Here is a 26758-nt window from a genome sequence, read left to right as displayed (position 1 = left end):
CCAAATGGTTATAAAAAACACATAAAATATTCTTTCACAATATAAAATTTCAAATTTTTATGAATTATTACAATTAATTACAGATTTGCCTCTTTACTAGGCTAGTACAGTTTTGACAATTCACATAACAGCACCAATGGTATTTGCATTGACAGCGTTCAGTCTGTTCAATAATTTGTGTAGTGTAGCCTCGACCACAGCACATGGCAAGACAATTTTCAGTACCAACTGTTGTGGAGTTACACTTTCTAAGGTAGAAAAAAACATATTAATAAAATACTAAGTATATTAAGTAAAATATGCTTATAAATCTATAACATTCACACCTGCCGACTGTTCCATAACTGCCTGCTCTCTGGTCATAATTACAATAATCTGAGGATTCGGTAATATAAACCAATGAACTGTCTGTGTGTTTTGGAAGACCAAATCGAATGACTTGGACCATTTCCACTTTCAACGGTGTTTTATTGTACAATTTCAGCAATTTGATGCCCACCCCAATGAATTTGTTCGGCAGACCCCTCCAACACGTTTTCACGTTACATGATCCCGACATGCCGTGACACTTGCAATGGGTTTTCACACTTGACATGACCACCTGAAAAACAAAAAAAAATAAATAACAGAAGTTGTTGATACATGATCCCCTTGCCAAACGGATCGCTGCCGCTCCTAAATTCTTCTGCAGGTTCTCGTCCGCCGTGAGCGTTCGTATTGTTCCTATACACTCACGGTTCATTATGCACAATTAACATTTGTTCATAGGATACGAAACAGTTACTGTCGTTTTTTTATTTTCAATCTTATTTTACCAACATTATTAGTTGGTACAAAAATGGTTGGCATAAGTCAAAATTCTATGCCATTATTTCGCTCAGAATGGGATATAAACTATATCGACGTCCGATAAAACAGACATATAGGTTCAAGATACGCCTAATATATGGGCTAGCCCAATGGTTTCATCATAATTCACTAGTTTTCAATATTTCTATAACTAGTATACCTAATTACTTAATTTGAAATGCTATTTGTAGTTTTTGAGCTAATTTTCGTTCGATACAAAATAACAAATAGTTTACAATGAAACGAATTATCTATAGATTGATAAAGCTCAAAATCTTATGGTTGTAATAATTTATGACATAAATAGGTACCAATTTATCCCAATTGGGATAGGCCACTTAGATTCAAGTACCTTCTCAACTATCAATTTGCCGAACGTATATATATTACGTATGTGGGATAACAATTCGATATACATATCTTCTGTTACGTATCTTTTGTTAATCTTAAAAACGTGGAGAGTTTGGCACATCCTACAAATAAGTGGTTGATCGTAGTTGAATGGTAAGACGATGATTTCGATCGGTATAAAATAAAAGTGAACTGAATAAGATCCCAGCCGCGATTAATGTGCATTATGTATAAAATACTGCATAGCTGTCCCGCCGAAGTTGTCTGGGACAAACATTTGTATTTTTAGTAAGTATATTTATAAAAAAATGTTAATTCCATTTTTGTTATAAATTGTTATAATAGTAATTCAGTAATATGTAACCAATTGCTACAATTTAGATAAACAAAATAGATTTTTATGTTTTTGTAAGCTGTAAAAAAATCATGTGTGAGCAACCTTTTAGCTACCTAACTATAGGAGTTGAAAAATAAGCTATTAACACCATTTAAGCTTCAAGTAATCTATTGATCTACATTTTATTGAAAAGGGTCCAGTAATTTTTCGCCGCTATTAACTTCGGATAAACAAACATCGAATTTTAGTTGTATACCCCGACTTTGCCACCAAAAAAATACACAATATAGACAGTATAGGGGTATCTTGGTTTTGTTGTACCTCAGCGCACAAATTTGAGTCAGATTTGTTTTTCTATAATATCAGTAGAAAAAAATGTTTCCAATGCAATAATATGTACCCAAACGTATTACTCGTGTATTATGCATAAAATATATTGCATAAACGTACAATACATTATTAGAGCATACATGGCGATCTGCTTTTGAAGTGAGTTTAATAAGAACATACATTTATTTTACCACAATGCCTTACAAACAAATTGGCGCTACTCGGGAGTGGATTCTGAAAGGGGGGCTCTTGAGTCTCTGGTACCTTATGCCGTCCAAGTGCCAAGTCCCCGATTAAGGTGGATATACATATATACATGTATCCACCTTTCTGCCGATAAAATACGTTTGTATTATAAATAACGTAATCTAAAATTGATCTAAACAGAACTTATAGGTACTACTAGACGTCTAGACAAACAATGAATGTATGGAGTGTAACAACATGGAGGGCGCTTTTTAATTACTCAATTACTCGTATGCATGGTAGTGCGGGGTAGTTGGGTAAGATGTATAGATTATTGTATTTTTTCGTCAAGACAGCCTACCTATCACAGCGAGATGTTGTTACGCCGCTCGTAATGCTGTTGTTATACACACTACACAGTTCTTGTCTAATAGTATAAGGTATATGGATCTATAACCTTTTTGGGCACCCGCCAACCCCTATTAACATTTTCTGGATCCACGCTTGGCGCCACTACCTAGGTATAAGTAGGTAACAAGTCAACCAGATACCTAGGTATACACCAATACCGCATATAGTTTCATGTACACGTACCAACTAAGTAGTAAGTACTTAGTATATATAGCGTCTTACTTTTCGGCCTATTTTGTAATTGTGTTCGTCGACTATGGACATGGCTCTCTGTTCACGCAGTACCGCATCTTCGTTGGCGTTGGCCGACAAGTCGTCGACATCGTCGTCGTCGTCGCCGCTGTATTCGCCCGACGACATCGCCGCCGATGGGTTTCCGTTCTTCACGAACTGTCTGGCGAACTTGGCACCCCACCGGACATTGTCGTCGCACCCGCTCCACTTGAACGTGCCGTCCGTGTCTTCCGGGTGAGTTCCGCAACCGCAGCTCGGCAACATTCCGGAAGCGCAGTCCCTGGTCATTGTGTATGTCAGCGCTGCTGAGCTGAGCGCGTACGCGAACGATTGTTCTTTCGTGCCTGCAGCAATGTATTACATTATAATATCACCTGAATATATGACGATACCCGTGGGCGTCTCCGGACACGTTTTTTTTTTTTGGGGGGGGGGGGGTAAAGGTAATTTAAAATGGACATAGCCGATAATATTATTATGTTTGGGCAAATTACAAACGGATTGAAAATTCCAGCGAGGGAAAATGCCCCGTCTTATTGCTATCCTCTGGGGACGAGTCTACACCAAGTAATTCAACTGTATTATATATAGGCACGCAATATTAAATTATTGTTTAGTGTTGATCATTCGTGAGACGTTTGCCGGAATAAGTATACAAGTATATTATATGTACCTACCTACCTGTTTATGGACTGAAATAGTTTACCCCAACATTATAGGGGATTAATCGTTCCGTCGGATCTGCATCCCTCTGGGCGTCGTCTCACAGATCCGGCAATGATTTTTTACGATAAGGAATCGAATAAAATAATATTATTGCCAGGTATAACTCATAACTTATAACTTATAAGTACTCAAAACATTTCACTGCTATATTTATATTATTAATATAATAATGATGGCTCGTTTTGTAACATTAATACATCCATTGGTTACCCATATGTATTTTGGTAATTGGAAGTTACCCCCCTTCCCGTACCTATCCATCATGCAGATTTTAGAGGTACTAGACGTATTCCTCCTGGACTAAAAAATTTCCTCCCAGAATGATGTTCAAAATGTTTAAATATTAACTAAATCATTTTTACATTTATTGATTTGCTTTATATATTATTGTTTAGTATTTTTACTTTTAATTTTTTTGCCTTGGAGGAATTTGTCCAGTTTGGGAGAGAGGAAATGGCACAAGGGGAAACATCCTAGATTTATGTATTTCAAATTATTTTCAAAATTACTTTGAAATACTATACAATTTTGTATAGGAGTCATTTAATTACAATCATAATATTGTAAAGTTATAATATTGTATTTCTGTAAGTTAAAGTAGGCACGCATCAGGGCCCAGAGGCGTTCTGAGGGGGGGGGGGGTTAAAGTGTCATTTTCCCATTCTCACCCCTTAAGCTTATTTTTGTCATATAAAATATAATACGACAAAGCGATATTGTCATTTCATGTATATATGGAATGTGGTCTGAGAATAGTTAAAAATTCATATTTCCCCGCCCCCTTTCATAAAAGCTGAGCACGCCACTGGTACTCATACAGTTCTGATTGTCATATAATTATTCCCATGTGATGTAAAGCTGTATTTAGGAATATTTAATTGGGTGGCGGAGGGGTGATGAATAATTTTCCAATATAGGAAAGCCGAGAAATTTTACAACATCCCCCGTCTTATGTCGTCTGTTGTTGTAAATTGATTGTATAATTTTGTGTGTATAATGCACAAGGTATTAGACGTATATAGTGGGAAGGATTTAAATAAGGGAGGGGGTTAAACCAGGTCCCCTCCACCGTCCCCCACAGTTACACCTCCGCTAGTGTGCCGTTTGTAATAAATACACTGCAGATAATATCTATATTAGTATTATAATATGTTTATTATATAATATATATATATATATATATACAGAGAGAGAGAGTTCATAATATACTTCAAACGAGTATATATTATATATAACCTATTAATCCCGCTCGGTATGCACCTATAGGATATGACAACTGTCGTCGACATGTATACAACTTATCACGTTTGTCCGTGAAAAAGATGTATGAGTTTGAATCAGAAATAAAATGTGATGTTCGAACGCGCCTATACATACGCCTCACGCATATAATTAAAATATTTATACACATAATATATATATATTATATTCGGACATGGAGCCTACATACAGGATGTAAAAAAACTTACAAATGTAATTAATAACTATATATAATATGTATATCGTATAGGTAATAATTAATAATCATAAGGTCGAATAATTTTTTGTTAAATATTATTATTATACGAACATACCTAAAAATTTAACTAGAAAAAAATTTGTTTTAAAAACTGATTGGTACGACAGATATTATTGGGTACACATGGTTATAGTTAATTACATTTGTAAGTTGTTTCTGACTTCTGTTACACCCTGTACACGTTGTATGGTGTTTCAAGCTATTATGATAATGTGTCGGGGAATACGTCGGGAGCGCTTAAAAAAAAAAATAACAAAAATATAACAAATAAACTAGTTTTTCAACCTTTGACCAGCTCCGGCGTGAGTCCCGGCGCGGACCGCACCGACGAACAGTTCCACCGTCTGTTTTGCAAGACCGACTGACAGGCGACCACGGCCAACGCGGCGGCCCGGGAAACGTGCTGCATGACTGGACGCCAAGACTTGCAAATGCGGGCTTGACGCGAGTCCAGTCCGTAGGTTTTGCGCAACGTCCGGCAGACGCCCACGTCGTTCCAGTCCACTTTGCCGGCCGCTTTCTGCATGCCCCTGCAGCGAACGCACGTTGTAATAAAATAATAATAACACAATTATTATATTCCAATTTATTATATTACCGTAAAGTATAGCCTAATAAGTCTATAATAATATACTCTAGTCCTGGGATAGCAAATCCAAGGCACGCGAAAAAATAAAAAATATTTATAATATTATATAAAAATATTATTTTTATTTTTAATAAAAAATAACATAACAATGCGTGTATTAATATATACAGATAAAATTGAATAATCGGTATTGGACGATAAATAGCCGTATGTTCATAATATGAACCTCAGTTGTAACCATTTTTATTATTTAATGGCACGCTCGAAAAAAAAAGGAAATCTTTGGCACATAGCGTCAAAATTATTTGCCACCGGGTCTAGTCAATATTATACCATGGTAGATGTGAATATAAAGATTCGAGGTATGAATAGTATAAAATTAATCTTAATATTTTTAAACATCGTTTCGAATATAATATTATAAAATATATATTAAAGTTTTATAGTCCCCAGGAATGAAGTTTTCGAATTACAACAAAATATTAAAAATTGTCATTCATTTTTTAAATATCTAATTTCGTTATCTCTATATTGTCCTTTTTTTTAAAAACATTTTCAGCTACAAAATAAATTGTAATATATTATGTTCGTTATTTTGATGAATTTCGTCAACATTTTAGCTTCAAATGCTTATAAAATATTGAAATATGTAACTTTAATATTTTTAAATAGTTTTAATAAAAACTTATGATGATCTTTTTATTACATTTTCAAGCTTTTCGACAGAGAGAAAATTTTTTATCGATATTTATTCAAAAAAAAATATTAAAATGTCTATATAGTATACATAACTAGTTTGAAAAGAGCCAAACATTTTCGAAAGTTAAACCATACATAGAAAATGCTAATTTAAACATTTAGTATTTAGAGGGGTAAACACTTAGGGTGCCCACGGTTATTCGTTTTTCTAATTATAACAAAATTAGAAAATAGATTTTGTCAAAACCTATAGCTATGCGTAAGAATTCTGTTTTTTCCAGGTTTTCTAACTTTTTTTAGTGTATTCCAATTATTATAACATATTTCTGGGAATTTTTGATTTTGACCTCCCAAAAGTACCAAATAGATTAATTTTCCTAGCAGAAAAGATATTGAAGTTGAAAATCAAAACATTTTTCTTCTATTCATATAATACATCTTATACACATATGACATATCACACACAAAAAAGGAAACACTCGATATCTTATTACCATTGTAAAATGAATACATCCATAGCTGGAAATCTAAAATATTGAGTATTTTTATTTTTATTTTCGTTCTAATATTTGAATAAAATGTAAAAAAGTTTAGGTTTAAGTGTATAAATGGCTAAAAAAATTCACGAGGTCTGTGGGGGCCCTCGGTTCCTCTAAATCAGTGTTTCTTAACCTTTTTGATATCACGGAACACCATCAAATATATTGTTTTTATGCGGAACCCCTGTGAAAATTATCTTTAAAAAAGTATAAATGATAGATAATGTAGATAAAGTGCTTTCGCGGAACACAGGTTAAGAACCCTGCTCTAAATAGTCTGTAAAGCCTAAACTAAATCATTTTTTTGAATAGTGTTTGTGATTTTGGAAAAAAAATTATTTTAGAATTCTTAAAAATTAAACGAACATAACAGATTAGAGTAGTCAGTTGTAAGGATTTTCCATTATATATTTTTGTATTTGGCGCTTTTCATTTAAAAATATTGTTTATTGTACACATTTGTCATTTATGCGGCAAGGACGGAGAGTGCCGACTGGTGTAGACAAAGTAATAAAAAATATTTCAACAATTTTATTTAGAAGCTACCCGTTTTATAGAAGAGAGATCTTATGTATTTTGCTCAGTAGATTTTCTGTAAAAGAGGTATATATAGCTAAAAAAATACTATTTTTATATTATTAAATATTATTATTTTCAAATTTAACATAATCATATCACAGCATACACAACTAACTTGCGACAATATGATCAAAACGAGATGGTAATATCCATGACTTTTTAAATGTTGTATACGAATACCTAATATTATATTATAATCATTCTCCGCCTATTTATCGCGTTTCATTAGATTTGCTACGCCACCGAGTTTGAAACGAGTTAATTTCGTGCCACGTGCCAAGCTTGAACTACCTATAGCCTATAGGTACTTATCGGAAATCTTCAAATATATACCATGAAGTATGCACATTATACGTAATAATATGTTTATTTGTATGCCTAAAGTATGTATATAGATTATAGATATATTACGCATAGAGTGTACTAATGTCCCACCTCGTCGCAATATATTATATTTTATAGGTACTCGTCGATAATTTTACTAATCAATATTTTTTAAAACTATTATTACCAGAATTTATATAATAGATGGCCACAATTACAATTTTTTATTTTAAACTAAAATACAAGCCGTGAAGCATAGGATAACATAATACATGTATACGCCATAACTATTAAAACATGAACTAGAAGTCTTGAACTACAGAGTCTGAATACAATTTGGGACCTATTGAAACTAGATTAAACTACACCCATAACTCAAAATAATTCATAAATAAACTGGTATGCCACTTTATAATTTGTATCTAAAATATTTGAATACCTATCTTATTTTGACTCAAAATAATAGATTAGGTATATGTAGACAAATTCTCTCATAGTCTCATAATATATGTATTTAGTCTTACATCTATTAACCTGCAAAGAGGTGCAATTGGCGTAGGGTGGTGACCCTGGTAAAAGAAACTTCAAGGCCAGAGAAAAATCTTTAATAACACAAACTTTTCTTCAAAAAAATATAGTTTATACAATTTTTTATCATTATTTTTTTTTCGAAGGAGAATATTATAATAAATTTAATTTTATATTTCGAAGTTAAATAATTTCCTGAGTTTTCCGATTCATAAAAATCAAAAGTTTGAAATAGTTGATAGTTATTTAGTTCCGAGTATTTAAAGTTTAGTTGAGCTGAGTACCTAGTGGACAAACATCTTTCGGGGGTTTATGTCGTTTAGAATGGTCATTATAATAATGCAATTTCAACCAACGGTAAACTATATACTACTTTTATTAATATGCTAATGATATTATGTTAATCTGATCTTGGTTAAAACAAGGGACTAAGAATTTAATAAGATATTTTTTTGATAGTCTTTGGCTAGAACACGTGATTTAGTGTCCAATGCTGAATATTGTATTATGTTATGCTATTTACGTTCAAGTTTCCAATGCTAAATAGTTTAGTACAATCTTATATTTTTCCAGGGTCATTGTTTAGGGAGAAGAGGCTGAACCCCCTTAACCTCCCTTTGGGTAAGCCACTACTAAAATATGTACATTGAAAGTACATATAAGTACTAAGGAAATGTTTTGGACACCAGCACACAAGTATAATGTATATATATAGGAATGGATTAAAATTACGAACAAAACCTGTCAAATCGTTAAAATTTCACGATCAGAATCAGTTGATCGTCTTATTTTCTCGTTCGGTTTAAACGATTTAAAAGAGTTAAATGTTTTGAACTATATATGTTTTTATTTTTATAATACCTATATGTAATATGTATATTTATTTTATTGTTGGATATTAACATTTCGTTCGCGTGTCTTGATGATTATCTTTTTAAAAAACGTTGGTATGTACCAATGTCCAATGCATAAACCGCGTATGTCGATCGATTTTAAGTATGTATACTAAATATAAATTATAATAATATAATATGTATGATCAAATTTAAACAATTTCGAAATTTATAATAGTTTCCTTGAATCATATGTTTTGCTAACGGTTACAGCTGAACTTGTATAATATAAATCGTCCCCGTTAAATGCACTTTCGTAATCATTAATCATTTTATGTTATGGTAATTGGTAGTTATAGGTATATAGTCACACATCAGTACATCACACTAGAATACTAGACCGATACGATCTCGTACCTTTATAGGTAGGTACTCGTGTATATATACAAGACATATTTTTTTTCATTTGATCAGCCTTTAACTAAATAACCTGTAGGTATACCTATAATATATGTGTATAAAATATCAGGACAAACTGGTCGGAATTTCAAGTACCAAGCGCGTGGTATCCTATAAGATGAAAATGAAATGTTATATTACATGGCAAGACTACATGGTTTGGAATAATGGACTGTAATTAGAGTAAGTCACGATGTGGTATTCAGATCACATTCCATATCTAAATGTATATTTATTTCTCCCGAGTGTAGCGTCATGCGAGAAGTTGCTGGTAGGTAGGTACTAAGGTACCTATTTGTCAGAATTACAACCAAATATGATTAGAGGTTTGAACTATAACTATAATAATATTAACTATACAGCTGCAGGTATGTCAAATTGCATTGAAACGTATTAACTGGGCCAAATATATATTGAATAATTTACTATATGCTGGCAGCACATAGCAATTTATCGAAAAAAAACATTTTATACACATTTAAAATTTTATTTTTACGAATACTTTACCTACTATACAATAATTATTCGATTACAGTGTATTAGAGGATAAACGACAGAAAAGTAACAGTGGATACTTTACACTAACATAGTTGTGCCACGAAAGGAAAATTTTATAATTTTTTTTTTCAATTAATTATCCATTAATAGCTAGCTGTGGACCATAAAAAAAACACGGACTGCGTGTTTGACATTCCTTCTATACATCAACACCACGTCGCCACACACGTCATATGCGCATCAATATGCCTATGATGTGTTAGATCCGTAATAATATGTCTATATAAGACTGAAGCCTGCATAAAATGTATAAAATATGAGTGACTAGAGATCTACTTAACGACCGCCAAACCGGTCCAAGTCCGCGGGACGATTGAATAATATATATATTAGGACGTATGTGTAATAACCTATATCTGTATATATTGTTGTACGTAAACGAGAGGTGCCCACCATCATGCACAATAACATAAAAAAACCCCGAAAACCGGCGTACGCATATTTATTAGCCATCAACGTACATTTTCACCCCGAGTGTCCAATTAGGTAATTTATGCTTAGACGGTACACCATACATTATACACATTATCGTACGGGGTAAACTCTCTACGATGCCAAAAAAAAAAAACGACAAAAAAAACCTTTTTTCTAATTACATCTCCAATTAAATTGTATTTGTTAGGTATTTTGTAAGATCACCGCCGCCGTTCTGTTGCATTAGATATAATATGTATGCAATATATTATACATAGGTAGGTTTATCTTATTAGCCATCTTATTATAATACTTATCTTATATCTTTTGTCATCGATCTCCCCGAACGATTTCCAGTGAACAATTATCTCTATGTGAGTACACTCGACTTAATAATATGTATTCTATATTATACATTATATTATTATATTATACGTTAATCCAGTCATAAGACGAAAAAAAAAACGATCATAACATTTAAATTTTACCATTTTTACCTCCCGCGGTGTTTAAATAATACCTATATAATATAGGTAGATATTTAAGTTATGCTATTGCAGATTACTGATAATCTATAGGTAGGTAGGTTGGTACATATTATAATATCTCCGGGCAAATAAACACGTATCTGCACAGAATGATTATTTTGACAGTATAAACACTCGTCTTTTCGGAAAGTATTAATATATATTTTTCTTTATATAATTTGAAGTCATAACAAAAGAACATTAAAAAATATATACATTATAGCTTTTAATATATTTTATTATTGCTCAGTACGACATTACTTTACATTTTTACTTTTTATGATGACAACATACGTTTTCTAACTCATGTTCTTAGGAAAATATTTTTCTGAGAATTTGTGTGCGTACAAATCTAATATTGAACCAGTATGTAGTTAATTTAGTTAAGTATTTAAAACTTAGATATGAATGATGTCACATAGTAATGAACACACATTTTTCAGGGTACCTACAAGTCACTTAACTCCTCTCATTCAAACTTGAAACGTATTCATTAAAAAATTGTAAAAAAATTATAATTATTTTTTAAAGATGTTGTTTTATTATGTTTTAAAATTATGTAAAAATATATTTTCAAAAAGTTAATACTTTTCGAGAGTTCGAAGCCAAAATAATTCTTCTTTTATGTATAATACATGGGTATAATAGGTGTACCCAAAACTCAAGCCCTCAAAACTAGTATTTAGTATGAATTTATTATCTTAACTATGGCGTGTTCGAGCAATTACGCAAAGCCATACAGGGGTATATACTATATAGAATATAGGTTAAGAATTAATAAGTACCAATTAAGTATTAACTTTAATATATTATATAATACTTAATATCTATCCATAAACAATTAATATAAAATAATAAATAAATAAATATTACTAGCTCTTACTTAGGTGCCATTATAATTTATAGGTACCAATGTGTTATGATAGTTTGTCAGTGGTCAGTGAAAAACTTATTTATTACAAGTGGTACTGATGTGTTGAGGCTACAGTTTTTTTTTTAAGTTCTCGTTGGGTTAGGTTGTGTAATTTGCATGTAATATTATGCTGTTATTTATTCATATTTGGAAATAATTTCAATTGATAAAGTATATTACTTAAAAAAATATTTGACCGTGAGTGCGTGATTATAAAATAAAGCTTTCAGCTATACACGTACCTACTGAATTAAACAAAAACATCATAACATATAGAAACAGTAAACTTGAACGCACCTACCTTTATATTATGTGTGAAAATAAGACAAATCACATACACAGTAGTGCCTAATGTAATACTATTAAGTACTAACTAAATTGATTCGGGTGGGCCGTGGACTACATAATGATATATACCTGATGGCAATAATAATGTAATAGTAATACGACACAGTACATATATAATCCCATGTATATATATTATAAAATGTATAATTTAGTTAAGTTGTCGAGTTATCGGAACTCACGACAGTCCTCGACAGCTGACACGGCGTATTAAACAGAAAACATATGAAAAACGATCTCGAGCGAGTTATTTTGTCGTAAATATGTACTTGTAATACTCATTAAAACATAATATATATGCCGGTAAAAAAATATAATTTTTTGCCGAGACTTAAATACAGTAATTCTTAACGATTTGTATCGTGAATTTATTGCTAGTATTAATATTTTGCAATTATATTGCATATCGTCATTTTCGTCTTATATCGTTTTAAATATTCTATTTATTTTATTCAGAATAGGCCGATGCTAAAATTAAAATTTGTTCTGTGTTGATATAAATTACAAGTTAATAATAACATTCTTTTTTAAAAAAAATTTCTTTAGAATAAACTGAGTTTAGTTATAATTTGATCGTGTCTTTAGCCAGGTCCCAGCGAATCGTTTAAAATTGTTGTCTTGTATTTTGAGTACCCATAGCGCCTGTGATTTGTGAATATATATTTTTAATTGTCTCTGGAACATCACCAGTTACACATATTGTTTCTTCTTCTAAATTACTATACCCACGCCCGTAGGTGGAATATGTGTGCCCTATTCTGTATCGATATATTAATACATTTCATTTCTTATTGTCTTCTACTGCATGATAATTCGAACCAAATTTTGGAGTATTTTTGATCCATCTTAATTTATTAGATGATTATATAGTCATTCTCTTTTATACTTAATTTGTTATAATATGTAAGTTATGAGTATATTTCTTTAATTTTAGGCACTTCATTGTGTGGCAAATAATAGGCTTATGCGGAATAGTGCATTGAAATGTGAAGAAATATTATATAGTTAAATTTCTATGGCATTAGTTACCTACATGGTTGAATGGTTTCCAAGCAATATTTTTAAAACAATACATCGCGGGAACGGAAATTGAACTGGGCTATGCATAAGTCTGAAACCCTGTTTTTTGGCAGAAAGCACCTTAATAATGCTCCCCCGAAAATGATCTATTTCACGCATGCTACGCAATAGTAAGTTCTCCTAGTTCTATATAATCATATGTGTTATGTTTAGTTGACGCTTTTAGACATGTTATGTTATTCTATATTATTACATAAGGGTTGGGTAAGGTTCAACCCTTAAGTATAGGTACAGAATACTAAATAAATAATAAACAAGTAAAAGTTTGAAAAAATGCTCAATTTATTATATGTATATTATACATAATCTATTTAGTATTTATAATATACGAAGTACCTATACGTTGTATACTCTATACAGACGAAATTTGTTATATATCGTACGATAATTTGGTACTATAAAATGGTCTTAAATTATTATTTTGGTATTATATTATGTAATATGTACCAATGTGATGTACCTACCTTTTATAATTTTATCGAAAACCTATGGCTTTACTTGATGCTATCAATATATTGAATAATACACGAGACGAAGGATAAAATGTCTAATTATTTATATCACCTACATAATATTATTACTAAAGTACAAAAACCTAATTAATATAATCCATACAGGGCGTATTTATGAAGGTGGTCGAGAGGGCTACATCCCTCCCCCCCCCATTCAAAATGTTTACGAACATGTACCAAGTATTTTATATGCATTAGTACAATGATAGATATTACAATTTCTTTTTCTTTTTCTATTACTATTATTATGTTATATGTAATCAAAAAGTTGTCAGGTATAAATATGTAATACTTAACCAATTAGTATTTAAATATTTAAAAATAAAAAAAGAAACTAAAATCAATACACAAATGTGTTACAAAATTGTATCCTAAAATTATACTTGTCACGTGGTTTTTGTCTTCCATATACATTATACCACCGGGCACCTCGAGTACCTATGGCGGTATAGCGTTATAAATATGTTGCTAAAAATTATAAAATTTATGTCATGCATGATCTTAGGTTAAAATGTTTTGTTAATTAAAGCGATGTTATAAATTGTTCCGTATATCATCTGGTAATCGTGAAATTCAATATTTTCAAAAATTGATTTCAAATTATTTTAGGTTTATTTTGCATTATCTATCATTTTTTCCAATGTTTTGCTCCTTATATACCTAAATGTATACACTACATACATAAAATTCATTGTTTTTACCATCCTTTCAGATCTTCACAGGTATACCCATAACGCCATAGATATTAGTTATTAATAATAAATCGTAAATGTATACATGAATATACAATGGATAACATCGTTTTATATCATTTATTAATAAGTTATATTAATTTTAAGTACCATTTTGGTATATGTTGACTGTTTTACATACACTTTTATACAGGCATGCCCAACAAACAATTATTGCGTTTGCACAGAGTTTTAAAGAAATTGAAGGCGCTAAAATTGAATAAATATCGACGAAGAAAAGCGGTATTACAATTTCACTTTTGGGTGAAAAATATCTTACGACGAGCCTGTATATAGTGCGATACCACCAAGCATGTCACCCTTATTATTTCTTATACTTAGGTAGGTAAGGATGTCATTAAGTAGACTAAAAAAATCCAAAAATCAGAATTTGAATAAATACAATAATTAAAGATAAAATAGGAGTATTTATGCTTGATGAATTATTCTGAATATTGCAGTGTACTAGTAAATCACTTTATTTTGTTTACATAAACTAGTGTTATACACATCGATACGATTCAAACAACTATTGCAAGTATTCAAAATATAAAGGTATAGTAAAATACTATACTTAAAGTTTTCCACTGAGCTGTGCATATTATTATTTGAAATAGCATATAGATAAAATCAATATTGCTATTGTTAGATAATGTAGGAATTTCATAAAATTCACTTGTACCCAAGATATGAAGAAAATATTTCATTATTTTTTATTGACAAGTAAAATACTAAGCACCATTGAATTAAGTGTTGTAAATTATAATATATTCAATTTTATATTTTAATATATATATTTATCGATGAAGGACTTAAAAACCGGTCAGGACTGTGGAAATATAAAAGGGTAAAATAAGATACATTGCTATATATTGTTTCACATTTTATTTTATTCATCCAAATATTTCGATCCGATAAAAACGTCAATTACACTCATATGCATACAAATGGTACTGATCTAAAATCAATAAAGGTTTAAAAATACTAACGGTTCATAAAAACTGATTATTGGGTGAAAACGATCTAAATAATTGTCTTTAAATTTATACAATCTAGGTACTAGCTCTTTAAATGAAGAGAAAGGACATTGAGTCATTGTCGATAAACCTTGGGGTAAAACTAAAATCAGAATTTTAACAGGACCTATATATTATATGCGTAAGTACGTAACAAACTTTTTACGATCTTCCGAAAATTAAATAGGAAATTCATAGTCAGTTTCCTGTATGACTACCTTTCTTAATTATTTAAAATACATTCAACACCCTTTGACGCACATGCAGGGGAATTGAACAAAAAATACAAAATAAAATAAATTCATTAATATCATTAATTATAATAATGATCTTATTTCTTGTAAGGTTAAAAGAGACTTTGGACATTTATGTCACCCTTGTAATAAATATAATATAAGGGATTCTATTATCAGTTTATTATTAATAGATTAATTTACGGTCTTAAAATATTAACGACTTAACAACAAGTTATAGTCGTTATAAAAATAAACGTTTTAAATATTAAGTGCCACATTTCGTATGGAAAAGACAACAATCAAATTCACAATTATTAAGTATGTATCATTTATCGAAGTCCGTGAATCAAAGTATTAGTATCATCTACCTATGATTAGTGCTTAATATAATTTTATACCCCACTTGACACTTATCAAAAATACAGTAACACAAAAACACAATATTATAGAAGTTTTCCATGTTTTAAAAATGTGAAATTTGAATTGTAAATTGTATGCAAAAATGAAAAATAAAGTACCTATACTTGATGAAGACTAGCCCAACAGTTCCAAGCCCACTCCCTTATTTTTGACATGGTTAAAAACGCTTGTAATACAATATTGTGAATATGCCTAAATGCCAATATTCATTTTTGAATTTATGTGCATTGATTGCAGAATATTTTGTTGAGGACTATTAAATCTATACCTACCATAAACACAAAATTGAACATACCGTGACTTGAGAGTCAACAGAGTCCTACAAACCACATTGTCGAGTGGTTTTGTAGAGTAAACGTGTAAATTTAACAGTACTGGAATTGTGTACACATTCCAACGATTTATTCAAGAAAATATATGTAAAAAGTAACACTTATATTTCCAGTGCGTGATTAATCGTCTAGATACGCACGCTACAGGTGTACAGTAATTTACATTCACGTTTTCGCTTATAGCAGAGACATTATTATTTTCAAATACTTGACAAATTATGATTTTCTCGTTACATCGAAGCCTTTTCCAAAATTAAATTACTATATTACTGTAAACATTGAGACGATAAGCTGACTTTCTAACATGTTCGATTTAACTTATAGATAGAGATGTGCAAAATGCAGTGATTTGTCACTTAAACACAAAAACCAATATATTTATAACACTGTATTAATTATTATTGTATTTATATAAATCAAACCAAACCTAATAATTATTTACGTGAATTTAAAAATATCAGACCATGAATATTAAAAAAATATCGAATTTATATATTCTTAAATTATTTATCATTTATAATAATAATGATATTTCTCAACAAAAAAGAGTTTAAAATCTGAATTTATTAATATTTTAATAATGTTTAATTTTTTATCAATTTATAAAAAAAGAAGAATCTTGAAGACATATAATTCTGCTAACGTACAAGATATAATTGTTAATTAAAAAGTTATATTTCGAAAAGTTATATGTGTGATGTGTGAACTATAGAGTAATATAAAATTATAGCTCAAATCAAAATGGTATAGTTATTGCGTATTCATAAAATATTATGTTATATTATATTAATAATAAAAATTATATGTGCATAATAAATAATACTATAAAAATTCCAACTACCTATAATATATGAAGAAAATAAAAATTATTATAATTTAAACCGTGGTTGTTTTGTCTAAAATAACTATAAGATTATATCGGAATTTAATATTTTAAGTGTTTTTATTCCACCTTGATTGGATTTTCTTTTTAGTTAATGTATTTAAAACAAGGAAAAAAGTTCTGTTTATTAACGAATATTGCATTAGAAGGTACATAATAGTAAATAGGTACGGCGTATACATATCATTACATCATTATTATCTATAATCCATAAAGTGGCATTTTAGTAATTTAGTATTCGATACCTTCTGGCTACTATATATCCATCGAGTACTATAATGTTTATACTCATTCCGCCATTGTTCATTAATCATTAATCACAAACTTAAAATATCTAAAATAAAACCAACACTATGCGTACAACATAATATAATACGTTATTCTCATGTAGGTAAATAATATGAAATAAGCTAGAAGCAATGATTATTTTGAATATTTATTTCGCGTACCTATTGGTTTTAGTTATCAACAAAAAAGTTATAAGACTTATATGAATAATACGAAAATTAACTATAAATGGTAATTGAAAAAAAATATTAAAATTAATTAACTATGTATAGGTAGAATAAGATCTGAGAAAATATATCGCTATATCTATACGATATTCATATTATTATAGTAAAAAAGTAAATAGTTATTGATATTTTAATATGTGGTAATGTAGGTAATTATATAATAATTCAGATTTAAATCTGGTTGATATATTTAAGAGCTTAACTATAAGTAATAAAGTCTGCTTTTCATGATTAGGTAAATTAATAACCAGAAAGGTATAAATACCTATTGCAAATAATGATATGCGATGAAATAGTGGAAATAATCATAAGAGTAAAAAAATTAAACACCATGCCAAGTCTTCTTGCAATTAAAAAAATGGTTTGGCTTTATGCGAGCTTAAGTAAAGAATGGTACTTAATGCTAATCGTTATACATATTGTAGTTTCATATTTTTTACATCGAAAATTGGGTAATAGGTACTTATTTGATATACCTAGTACCTACTATACCTACCTATACATTCTAGTATGGCGTTTGTGTATTTTCAAAATGATTTTTCACCTGAAGAAAAACATAGATAAAGTAGTTACAGTTCAAAGTAGGTGAATTAAAATATAGGGAACCTAATACGTAAACATTTTATTAATATTATTTTTAATTTTGTTTCAGATATAAGTTCGAAGAAATCTATGCGACATTTTTTGAATTATTATCAATTATCTTTAACATTCACTGTTCACATAATATAGTTATCCGTAATACGGTTCATTTAACAGATTTAAGTTCACGTGTACATAAAATGACAACACAAAATCAAATACAACTTTTTTTTAGTTTAATTAGGTTAGTAAGTCAATTCATCGTTGTTGTCTACATGATTCGTATATGTCTACCTATACTGATATTTGATAATGTTTTAGTACAAGTTAAAATTTGGCACGTATACAGAAAAAAAAGTCTGCAGAGGGGAGTCATAAATAAAAAAATTAAACATTTTTATTGTTCATCTTGAATAAATATTGGTAAAAAAAATTGCATACATATATGTAATAAATTATAAACATAGCCATAGTAAAAAATAATTAAAATTAATCTTCCACGACTATGTCTAAACATATTTTGGGAGGGGGGATTGAACCCCCCCAACCACCCACCTATTCCTGATTCAAATATGTATGTACATTTGATTTATTAGTAAGAATTTCGTATTCATTGTATTCGGCAGCGTATCACATACGATGATCTATGCATTTGTTAACCGAACAATTGACTAGAGATGACAGGAAGATATTATAATGGTATCGCTATTCGTTACATGTATATCATATATTTTATTATTTATTTCATTGTTCTCATTTCACTTATTTGACTAACATGATGTTATTATATCGAATCAACATATACATCTTTTTCAATTCGCTTTTTTATTCATAAAACGAAAGTGTCTACTCATGTTTCGGAGTTTTGGACAACAATAATTCAAATCTCACAAATAATAGGTTAGGTAGGTAGCTATTGTTATAAATCATTTGAACACTTATATTTGCGGGGTAAGTATCTAAAAATAGATTATTTGGTATTCGTCCTCGATCCCTTAAATTAGTTAAATTCCTTTTACATTTTTTCTTCGTAGTGTTGAAAGCAATACCTACGTAGTTTTATGTAATGTTTACGTCTTCATAAAATATAACTATTTACATCAATTAATTGTACCCACAAATTACTGTGCATGTATTACAGAGCCAAAGAATAATTTAGATTCAACTAAACCTTTAATTTCCTCCTCCGCTCGATCAAAATTGGATGGCCAGGCATAGCTAGTGTATCGGTACTAACTATTTTTACTAATTAGTAATTACAAATATTACTATGAAATACGTGTGTAAGCGAATCATATTTATGTTTTTTTTTGCATTTAGGGTGTGCCCAGACGAATACTTGACACACCCGTAGCTCCGCCTATGGATTTGCATCAACAAATATTAAATTTTTTTTAATAATTTCTTTTATTTGACTTAACAGTTGTCAACGTAATAAAATGTATCGAAATATATGTAGGTATACACTATACATTAATAATTAAGTGAATAAAATAATATTTTAAATTTAAAAAATAAAAAAAAAAACATAATAGTTCAATATTACAAAAAGTGGGGTATAAAAAATATTATAAAATACGTGTAAGCTATTCAGATTTTATATGTAGAAAGTTGCTAATAAATAAGATAAATGTATATCACTTTTTAACGGGATAAACGATCACACTTTTTAAGAATACTTCGGGCTCGTTTTTCTAACAAACATAAAACATGTTAACATAGCAAATTGTACGTTCAATAGAATCCATTTAACACTGTTATTTTAATACATATAGGTACAGTTTTAATTTTAAAATGTTCGTAACTCAACATTCTAAAATCACAAAATCAATAACATTACTTGCAGGTCTAGATAATGTGCATATCTTCAAATTTTATAATTGATTAGTTTAATCTAATATTAAAAAAGAGGTAATAACAGAGTAGAACGGATTCTTCTGAACGTAAAATTGTCAGTGTTATGACTTATGAGTAAGACGGAGACAACACAAGTAGCGGGTACGACGTCCTCTTAAATAGATAGGTAATGAATTTATGTATTTAAATAGGTATACGTAACATATTAAGTCAAGATGATTATCCCACGTAACTATATAAATAAAAATCGTGGGTGAAATTGATAAAGTTGTTTAGATCATTGTATTAAAACTATCATACTAGATATGTTGATGTTAAAACATTTTTAAAATATAACATACCAATTAGGTATAAATTTATGGACATTTTAATTAAATATAATTTAAGTATTTAGCTGATTTTTCATATTACAGCTATAATAGAGACTCGGGAAAACACGTTGACCCTGTTTATTTTGTATAATTATGTATTGTAATTCAGTAGGCACTAGGCAACGACATTTTTTATTATAATATTTTAGTGCAAAAATATTGATATTAATATAGCTGCTAAATAAAAGAATACATTGAATGCCCATAGCATTTCATTGCGTGGTTTGTACCTGTCAACGTGCGTCAATAAAAATAAAAATTGTCTCGGTTGTTAAATCTCAAAGGTTTAAAGTAATATTTAAATCATCCCAAATCAATTATTATCATTCCAGGTAAGTAGTACCTGGCCGTAAAGGTTTTGTAGATGCTTAACTAAAAATTAGTACAGTTATTATCAGCTGACTACTATGTAATTATTACACTATATAATATAGGCACTATATAGTTTGATAAACCAATTTTTAAAAGAAACAGTACTTATTAGTATTACTGCACCTAGTATACAGCATTTGAAATGTAAATAAATTTAAATTAATAATGCTATTGCGTTGTATGTATATTGAAACTAAAAGTGAATATAATATTATAACAAAATATAACTTTTAACGATGACAAATATTAATAGCAGTAGTGTATTCAATACCTACGCATGGGCTGTTAACAGAAAAATAAACTAATCGTTATTCGTGGTTCATTCATTAAAAATGTGATTTTGAAGAAAAAATATTCAAAATTTATTTCTTGCTTTTTAAAGTAAATACGCGTAGGTCGATGATTCCGTTTACATTTTATTCCAATATCCGTGCATTAGTATACCTAGGCATTGTTTATTATTTTTTGGTGGAATTATTACTCCTTAATAAATATTTTATTGGTTCGATCCCAAATAAAAGTTATTACAATTATTTTTAAATTTAAATGCATAACTTTCACAAAATTTACCAATACATATAATGGATATTTAAAACCGTATTTATATAACAATATAAAAATTTAAAAACTAGACAATTTTTTTTTTTAATATAAGTTATTTTTCAAGATAATTCTATATTTAACTTTGTTTCATTGACGAAAATTCGGTGTTTATAAAAAGTAATTTATTCACGCCCATTCAATCACGGCCAATCCAATCGCAACCGGCTTTCATTATAATATTACGTTTGTTTATTTGGCGAGGTTAAGATGTATTTCAGATGTTCAGATTAAGACATATATATTTAATACATATTTAATACTTATGATTAATTCTTTTTTAAACGCAGACAGGTGTAAACTGCGTAGTTTGAAAATGAAGTTACGAAATTGAACAGCTTATGATGTGATTAATGAGATCATATCGTAGAGAGATTGACATGAATCAGAATATTTAAAAAAAAAATACGAACGGGATGAATAAAAAAGCTTGATGAAATATGCATTAATTGTAATAGGTACATAAAAACTATTACAAAATATTATATTATAATATAATAAAGTATTGAATAATATAGTATTATTATTATATACATATGAACAATACAAAACACCGAACATTTTCATTCAAAATTATAATTTTTTTCATGTTAAATTGCATGTGTATTATTTAGGTTTTTTAAATATATTATAATATTCATATTTAGAATATACAATTTTATTAAAATCATACAGGTTCCAACAAAATACATAAAATAACAAATATTCAAGTCTCAATTAAAACCTTTAATTTATCCAAGACACTTTGTACCTACGTGTATAATTCATCTAAATATTATATAACTAATTCACATATTTGTAGACAGACGTTAAATGTTGTCAAGATTTTATTAAAATGTCAGGAGTTTATTGTTTACAAATATATTAAATTAAATTTATTTTTCTTATTGATTATGGTTTATCTACTAACTACATGATAATTAAAATAAGACTATATAATTCAATTTATAAAAATAATGATTTCATATAAATGTAATCAATTTTTTAGAAAATATAGGTAAGTACTTCAGACGAATAATTTCATAAAATAAATTAGGATAATACCTATTTTAAAAAATGTGATACATACTACATACCACAATACATACTACCAAAAATATTGAGATAAATGATTTATTAATAATAATAATAATATATAAATTATTTATAATCTAATACAACTTAAATAAGTATAAAATAAAATTGCTAAGTTTTATAAAAATAATATTGACATTTAGTACTTACAGCCATTGAATACTGTTTATCTGTATGATTAACATTGGCAGCACGATAAATATGGATACCCGTTTCCACATTACGAGTTCAGTTTTTTTCAAGCACAGTCTTTTTAAGAATAAAATAATTTTTTGAGGCATAAACCAGAATTCTGAAAATCATATCTCTTCAAACACCTCGGAACTTAACACTTTTTTCTTTTAAAAAAAAATTTGTTGATTCATCGCTATAAGATATAGATTTTTCATATTTAGTCACAAACGTTCGTGACGAATTCAAGATTTAAATAAAGAAATGTAAAAAAATAACAATAACGAACATATTAAAAAAACATTTTTTTGTTTATTATTAAAAATAATTTATTGAAAAAAAAACAATTTAACACTTATGCTATATAAAATTGCATTCTATAATTATGACAAATTTATTACATACTTATTACTTTGTGAATATAAAACGTTATTTCTTAAATTGCAAACTATATGTAATAAAATAATTATTCTTTTACGAAATAAAGAATTAACGATAGGTATTCGAAAGACCTTCCACAAGGATACAGACTAACAGGTATCTTGTTACACGCACAACTGACTTGACACTAGATGGTAAATTACTCTCTTATAGACTAGTTTTTCTTACTTTTGTTTAACGGCCCAAATTATTTCATTTGGGGGTAATGTGTGTTGGGTGCGTGTGTGTGTGTGTGTGTGTGTGTGTGTGTGTGTGTATGTATGTGTGAGTGTGAGCGCATGTGTGCGTGCGTTTGTGTGTGTACGTCCTTATAGTCCTATATAGTGTATGTGTAAATTTAATAAAGATTTATGCAAAATAAAATAAAATCACAGGTAGCGATAAAGAAAAGAATCCGTGGTTCATTAAGTATAAATAATAACATGCCGACACCAGAAAAAGAAAATACACATAATCAGTGATGTGGGCTTCGAAGTACAATTTAAAGACAACGATCAATTAAGGAACTTTTAAAATGTTAATGATTAACATGATTAATACTAAATTATACACAAAAAATGAATAAATAAATAAATACAATAATACAACTTATTATGTACATTCCTGCAATGGAAATAATGATACGGCTACAATATAATAATAAAAAAATGTTAGTTATATATATTAGGTATACACTAACTATATAATACCTACTAATTACCTTTGAATATTATTACTTCTACAATTTCAAGGTATATTTATTTAGTTTTTTCGAAATTAAATTAATACATATCGTAAAACTGTTGTGATTAACAAACTTATAAACAAATTTACTTAATATAAAATGCTTAACTACTCTTAATGTTCGATATACATTACTACCTCATTAGTAATTAGGTTATAGTACCTACTAACAGTAATACATGTATAATCATTATTTATATATAAAATATATATAGTGATTTTTTTTATATAAACTATATAATATGATACAATAATCAATAAATATATTACATATATAAATTCGGTTTACTTATTTATTTGAGGGAGGGATTTAAATTGTGTGCAGTACAACATACGTAAATTATGAAATGTTGGACGTGCAATGGCGTGCAGACTGTATTAAAAATTAGACATAATTTTTTTATTTCATCTTTTTAATTCATACATTTTAATTGAATTGTATAATATGATTTAGATAGACCGCGAATTCAACTATGTAAAAATATTTTAATTTATTAACTTAGTAAATAATGTCTAGATGTTATACACAAAACGAACTTTGTGCGGGAATTGCTTTTTTATATTTTAATGATCATAAAATCCTCGGTTAATTTATAAAATGTTTAATATTTATACTTATTAATATTAAAAATCGACTTTCATAATAAGCTAGAAAAACGATTGATGAATTCAACTTGTTTCTGTCCATATTTTTTCAGGAACAATTTTTTGAATAATACTATACATTCTACTTCATCATATATTATAGCCCTAAACTGTCAGACTGATATTTAGTTGGCTGTTAGTCACATAGTATTGATTATGATTTTGGGGATATTGTATAGACGTAGAGTAGGGTGATTAAATATGTTAGGTAGAAGGAGCTGAAGCTTCACCATACATTTCATGTGGTTTCGAGGGAGCTCCACGATATTTTAATTTTTTGCCGGGTCCATACATAGTAGCCAAAAATAAAACAATAACACAACTTTTCCAACACAGATGAAACTATCTAAATTGTTTTTAAAAAAAGAATATTATTTTATTTTTGCTATTTCTGTGTGGACCCGAATTTAGATGGACCTAACTTCTGGTGAGCTAAAATTCCAAATAAGGGCTGCGCCCTCGAGAACCCCTTAAATACACATACTACGAGTGTCGGGTTTATTTTTTAATTTTTAAGCGATTTATGAGTATTTTTTAATTGTAACATTTTACATACAACGCTTGTAGAGTAAATCAGTCTATATCTCTCAAAATATTTGTAATTTTTTTAAACAGAATATTTTCAATGCTGTTTTTGCATAATTAGTACATTTTTCTCCCCAATCCCTTATTTCATAAATTGGCACCGAATTATATAATTTAAAAATGAGAATTTAGATAATTGTTAAGTACCTACCTAATTTTAAATAATGTTCATACTTCAATCTTACCATATTTAGATTTTTGGATATTAACAATAATAGTTATGAATGATTGTCCTCATACAGATCCACCTGCCAACCAAACAATTTATTTCTGGAACAAACACTGAGTTTTCCTGTATAGTAAACGATCAAAATACATGAAAAATCAAAACAAAAATTACAAATATTTACAGAGATATTATTGATTTACATTAAAAAATTCTAGACCTCTAGACTGAATAAGTAGGTACTTTCAATATTTCTCTTCTTTCTCTCCAACCTTTACTCTGAACTATATGGCCATATGTGATCAGTCACCCTTGTCCTTGCCATAGTGCTCTGTTCCCCTTCCTCACACTAGTTATTTTCGTGTTACTGTCAATTATTTTATATTATGTATTTCCAATATTAAGAAAAATAATAAAAGATAAAACTGGAAATGATCTGCATGTATTTATCCTGACATCATAAATAGTTAAATATGTAATGTGTAAAGTACTAATTGGGATTTTAATTCTGTTTAGTTTTTAAGGATAATTTTGTGATATAATTATTGTACTAAAATGTTAAGAAATATAAAAATACCTGCCAAGTTAGTTCTTATAAAGTTAGCAAAAAGAGAAGATCTACACTTTTATATATTTATAAATTTATAATATACAGCCATACAGGTGATCCATTTAAGAAGGGCATAGGCATGCACAGACTTTAAAATCAGGTAATGCCCATATATTATCATCATCCCAAAAATAGAACAAATTTAAATTTTATTTTTTGAAAGTTTTTTCCATAATAATATTATAATAATGACGTTTTGAAGCCCTGCATATATACATGATAGAAACACAATATTAAACTACATAGTTGAGTGCACATAGTGAATAATTGAAATTTTTCAAACTAGCTTTAAGAATATTATCTAAAATTGAATTTGGTAATTTAGGCATATTTATAATAAATATATAATGCGTAATATGATTGAGGCGATACCATTTTTTACACTCAGAAGATCACGTTTAGCTCTGTCAGTTTAAAAATTAGAGTGAATTGACCTCTTATTAAAACTAAATTTGAGATTATTATGGAGGGCATCTCATAGGCTTTTTATTATATTTTAATTTTAAAACGAGTTATGAGTATTTTAAAATTGTAAATTATTTGTACATCTTAAAATACTCATACCTCTCTTTAAAATTTAAATATA

At 28.8% G+C, this 26758-nt stretch overlaps 1 protein-coding gene across 1 annotated transcript; it reads right to left on the bottom strand.

Annotated features, from left to right (window-relative positions):
* Positions 1-7: 7 nt before the first annotated feature.
* LOC111038017 (protein Wnt-11b-like) lies at positions 8-26722 on the bottom strand. The gene is made up of 5 exons (XM_022320933.1): positions 22982-26722; positions 5229-5473; positions 2687-3042; positions 327-601; positions 8-248 (listed from the first exon to the last, which is right to left on the bottom strand). The coding sequence occupies exons 1-5, from the start codon at positions 23110-23112 to the stop codon at positions 74-76; spliced, it is 1182 nt and encodes a 393-aa protein (XP_022176625.1). The 5' UTR covers positions 23113-26722; the 3' UTR covers positions 8-73.
* Between the last annotated feature and the right edge of the window lie 36 nt (positions 26723-26758).

This window comes from Myzus persicae, unplaced genomic scaffold (assembly GCF_001856785.1).
Source record: "Myzus persicae strain clone G006 unplaced genomic scaffold, MPER_G0061.0, whole genome shotgun sequence".
Lineage (NCBI taxonomy): Eukaryota > Metazoa > Arthropoda > Insecta > Hemiptera > Aphididae > Myzus > Myzus persicae.
Note: the sequence above shows the minus strand (reverse complement) of the source record. Positions and strands in the feature narration are given on the sequence as shown.

Excerpts from the sequence above, each read along its gene's own strand:
- LOC111038017 (XM_022320933.1), bottom strand. The coding sequence starts at position 23,112 with ATGCCTCAAAAAATTATTTTATTCTTAAAAAGACTGTGCTTGAAAAAA. Across the intron at positions 3,043-5,228 it reads CACGCCGGAGCTGGTCAAAG|GCACGAAAGAACAATCGTTC; the intron begins GTTGAAAAACTA and ends ACATTGCTGCAG. Across the intron at positions 249-326 it reads AGTTATGGAACAGTCGGCAG|AAAGTGTAACTCCACAACAG; the intron begins GTGTGAATGTTA and ends TTTCTACCTTAG.